Consider the following 4,981-nt stretch of genomic DNA (forward strand, 5'->3'; position numbering starts at 1 on the left):
TAAGAAGAATATATGCAGTGTATTATTTGTTGAAACTGTACTTTCGATTTGATTTGAAACTGTCTCATTGCTATATGTTTATCAATAAAACTTTGAAAATAAAAAAAACACAAAATAATTGGTTTGACTATAACTAAAATATTGTCCATGTTTAAAACAATATAGTTTTCTAAAAAGATTAAGATACTCTTTGTTAAATTTACGAAACTGAATTTAAAACAAAGATTCTATGTTTTACTAGAATAAGTTTCTTGTGTTTTCATTGTTAGGGTTTTGGTTACTTAAAAAATGAGATTTTTAAAGTTAAAGAGTATTTGAATGTTAACTATAATTTTTTTTCAATGATCAGTTCATGATTGGTAAATAACTATTATCTCAGTTTATAACATAACTTATATATGTGGATATGCCATGAGTCTAAAAGTTAAATTAATAGGACAGGGAGATAGCTCAGCTCTCTAAGCAACTGCCTGGCAAGCGCACAAACCCGAGTTCCATCCCCAGTACCGTATGCTGTACCAGCCCTGTGCCAAGCCGGCCACTGAAACTGGGCATAGTTGTGCATGCCTGTAACCCCAGCGCTGGGGAGGCTGAGATGGGAAAATCACTATGAGTCTGAGCTGTGTAGTGAGACCCTGTACCAAACAAATAAATAAAAGATGTTCTAAAAAATAAAGTTAAAAAAACAATAAATAAATAAAAATAAAAAATAAAGTTAAATTTATGAGTTAAGACTACATATGTTCAATACATACAGAATAATAAGTGCTCTTTTTTATACAATATATTTTTAGACATTGAGCATGTAAACTGATCAAAATTTGATAATTTTTAAATTTGACCCTGACATTTGAAGTTGATTTACATCTATTGGTTTTGATTAAACAAGCACTTTGCTATTGTATAAGTGAGATGCACTTGTATATTGAGCAATAAGACTGTTTCCAGTCATTAACGCTGTTTCCAAAATTTGTCAGAACTGTCAAGATATCTTTTTCTTATTAATTTTATTGAGAACCAAATAGCAATGAGACAGTTTCAAAACAGGTCAGTAAGACAGCTTCTATAATTAACACATTGCATATTGTTGTCTTCGTAGTGATTATTCATAGTACAAGATGCAGACATGATATCCTGTCCAAACACTATTAGTACAAATCTTTCTTCCCATTGAATTAAGAGGAAGTAGCTGTATATCTATTCTAACTATTTTGTATATACAGATACAAAATGGTCCTTCATTTTTAATCCCTGTTTAGTTTTGTCAGAGATGGGTATTCCATTGCCATTTAAATATTGTAGGTGTGTGAATTCAGCAAAACAATCCAATATAGCCCAGTAGTCCATAATAGTAGTGGGTTATCCATAGGACTGGCAATGTCAGGAGTTGTTGACTTGAGCCTTTTGCAGCTCAGCATATTAATATGGCTTTACTTTTTATTTTTTTTTAATTTTTTTAATTTATTTATTTATTTATTTGTGTGTGTGTGTGTGTGTGTGTGTGTGTGGCCAGCTCAGCCCACCAGGGGGCGGGGCTGGCTGGCATGTGGTGCTGGGGATTGAACCGAGGTCCCTGTGCTTTTGCTTAACTTAGCTTGTTCTAAGTAGGTGCTTTAGACCACTGAACTATCTCACCAGCCCTGGCTTTACTTTTTATACGGTCAAGATATCTTTAATTTTTGTCAATATAGGTGTACCTTATAAAACCTATGAAAAGAGCCTAAAATGTGCCTAAGAGTAAAAACTATGTATATGTAAAGATTTCTACATATCTGTGATACCAATTATTGCTAACATTATAGTATATTAAGTTTTACATTTATGCTTCCCAAGTATACAGGCCTTCAAAGATACAAAACTGAAAAAAAAACTTCTTGCATACTGGTGGTGTATGGTGATGTATTTTATGCTCAAACATCTGGTTTCCTTTACTCATATTTCAACTCTTTGTGATGAAGTGTGTGTGTCATTCCAGCGTGATACAGCCAGCCAGAAGATGTGAACAGTTCCAAACTTATATTTATGTGATTGTTACGTAATTTGTAAGTTAAAGATACCCAGACACCATGGAGTCCAGACAATTTAACTAAAATTTAAAGGTTAGAAGGGAAGACCTGTGAGATAGCTCAATGGACCAAGCACCTGCTTAGGCAAGAGCAGAGACTAGGGTTCCATTCCTGGCACCACAGGCCGTCCTGGCCCCACCCCTGGGTGTGCTGAGCTGTGCACTGAGACTGGGTTAGTGGGGAATGCCTGCAATTCCAGCACTGGGGAGGCTGCAAACAGGAGGATAACTATGAGTCTGAGCAGCATAGTGGGACCCTGTACCAAATACATAAATCTAAAAAAAAAAAAAAACAGAAGTTAATAACCTTGTAAAGCAAGTCTATAAACAAGTGCATTCCACTGAATGTTACCCTGGTAACAGAAAATGGTTAAAGACAACAAATTAGGTTAAAAAGTTTCCTTCTGCCATTTCACATTTTATAATTAGATAAAGGTAACTGATTAAACAGTTGTTTATGCTAAAATGAGAAAATTTAAATGTGGTTCAAATATAAAAATGTCATAGTGATTGTTATGCTAAAGTATTATATGGTCACTGATCTCAAGTTTTTCCTGTGAAACTTTATAATTGCTATCTGTTCACATTCTACCAAGGATTCAGCTTCTAAAGCAACCGTGATTGATAAAATTTACTGCTTGAGCAAGGGTCAATCTCTATGGCTTAAATGTTGAATTAAATTTGGCAAATGATACTGACTCACTACAAATCTTTTGGCAAAATTAAATATATTCATTTCTCTCTTAGGGCTAGCCAAATAGTTCAGTGGACTAAAGCGCTGCAAGCAGGTGCAGGGGCCAGGGTTTGATTCCTGGGCCTGCCATGCCGGCCCCACCCCCAGGACACACTGAAACACAATTGACACTGGGCGTTGTGGTGTGTGCCTGTAATCCCAGCTCTTGGGAGGTTGTAAACGGGAGAATCGCTACAAGTTTGATCTAGTAGTGAGACCCTGAACACCCTGTAGACCCTTCCCTATTCATTTCTCTCTTGATATCTGCTATGTAGGACTAGGCAGCTCTAGAACTCCATGCCAAAGCAAATTCCCTTTAACCTGCATCACCCCAGACAGTCACAGGACCCCAGTGCAACCCTTCATTCTTGATCTATTGGCCACTATCTGAGGCAAAGATTTACCATTTAAAACTCATTTATTAGAGTTAGGCGTAGTGGTATGTACCTATAGCCACATACTTGGGAGGCTGAGGCAAGAGGATCACTGCAAGTTCAAGGCCACCCTAGACTATATAGTAAGTTCAAGGCCAATAGTCTTGTAGAACTCTGTGAGGTGTTGGTAGATTTTCTAAACCTCCAAAATCAGAGAAAGACAAGAACTACAAGCCAGTGCAAAGTGTGGTGGTGTGTGCCTGTAATCTCAGTACACAGGAGGCTGAGACGGGAGGGTCATTGTGAGTTTCAAGCCAGCCTGGGCTACAAAGTGAGTTCAAAGCCAACCTGAGGGTGTTCAGCAATCCTTGAGGCCGGAGCCCAGGCCGGGAGCGATGGAGCGTTGAGCCGTTAACGTCTGTGCGACTGTCTGTGTTTTTTGTCTGGCGCTGCTGGAGCCCATCCTGATTCCCGAAGAAGCTGTGCTTCGTAATGAGCATGACCGAGTTCTGGCTCATCTCCGCTCCTGGGGAGAAAACCTGTCAGCAGACATGGGAGAAGCTGCATGCAGCCACCACCAGGAACAACAATCTCACCGCCACTTCCAAGTTCAACATCCCTGACTTAAAGGTTGGCACGCTGGATGTCTTGGTTGGCTTGTCAGATGAGCTGGCTAAACTGGACGCGTTTGTGGAAGGGGTGGTTAAGAAGGTGGCTCAATACATGGCTGATGTCTTGGAGGACAGCAGAGATAAAGCGCAGGAGAATCTGCTGGCCAGTGGAGTTGACTTGGTTACTTACATAACGAGGTTCCAGTGGGATATGGCCAAGTATCCAATCAAGCAGTCCCTGAAAAATATTTCTGAAATAATTGCCAAGGGAGTCACACAGATTGATAATGACTTGAAATCCCGCGCGTGTGCATACAACAACCTGAAGGGGAATCTTCAGAACCTGGAGCGAAAGAACGCAGGAAGTTTGCTGACTCGAAGTCTGGCGGAGATTGTGAAGAAGGATGACTTCGTTCTGGACTCCGAATACCTTGTCACCTTGCTGGTGGTTGTTCCTAAGTTGAATCACAATGACTGGATCAAGCAGTACGAGACGCTAGCCGAGATGGTGGTCCCCAGATCCAGCAACGTTCTCTCAGAGGACCAGGATAGCTACCTCTGCAACGTTACCCTGTTCGGGAAGGCTGTTGACGACTTCCGGCACAAGGCGCGGGAGAACAAATTCATCGTTCGAGACTTCCAGTACAACGAGGAAGAGATGAAGGCGGACAAGGAGGAGACGACGCGGCTCTCCACTGACAAGCAGCAGCAGTTCGGACCTCTTGTGCGTTGGCTGAAAGTGAATTTCAGTGAAGCATTTATTGCGTGGATTCATGTGAAAGCGCTAAGAGTCTTTGTGGAGTCCGTTCTCAGGTATGGCTTGCCTGTGAACTTCCAGGCGATGCTGCTGCAGCCCAACAGGAAAACCATGAAGCGCCTGCGGGAGGTGCTGCGTGAGCTGCACAAGCACCTGGACAGCAGCGCGGCTGCCATCATTGACGCCCCGGTGGACATTCCCGGCCTCAACCTGAGCCAGCAGGAGTACTACCCCTACGTGTACTACAAGATCGACTGCAACCTGCTGGAGTTCAAGTAGCGCCTGCTCCCGGCTGGCCCGGCGTGTGTCGGTGTGTGCTAGGCTCCAACCGTGTACTTTTAACTCTTGCTTGCTCCTCCCCTTCCGTGGGTGAGTTCTTCTGTAGTGCTCCGTGTCCCAGCATTTTCTTTTTAAGGGGGAAAAAATACATATATATATATA

The 4,981-nt window shown here is 41.4% G+C and overlaps 1 protein-coding gene across 1 annotated transcript; it reads left to right on the top strand.

Moving 5' to 3' along the window:
- The first annotated feature begins 3,534 nt into the window (after positions 1-3,534).
- Positions 3,535-4,975, top strand: LOC101576760 (V-type proton ATPase subunit C 1). The gene has a single exon (XM_012515184.2). It carries the CDS (start codon positions 3,665-3,667, stop codon positions 4,817-4,819), a length of 1,155 nt encoding a protein of 384 aa, XP_012370638.2. The 5' UTR covers positions 3,535-3,664; the 3' UTR covers positions 4,820-4,975.
- The last annotated feature ends 6 nt before the right edge of the window (positions 4,976-4,981 follow it).

This window comes from Octodon degus, unplaced genomic scaffold, assembly GCF_000260255.1.
Source record: "Octodon degus isolate 3935 unplaced genomic scaffold, OctDeg1.0 scaffold00052, whole genome shotgun sequence".
Lineage (NCBI taxonomy): Eukaryota > Metazoa > Chordata > Mammalia > Rodentia > Octodontidae > Octodon > Octodon degus.

What these genes read in the sequence shown, in the direction of transcription:
- LOC101576760 (XM_012515184.2), top strand. Translation starts at nt 3,665, where the DNA reads ATGAGCATGACCGAGTTCTGGCTCATCTCCGCTCCTGGGGAGAAAACC.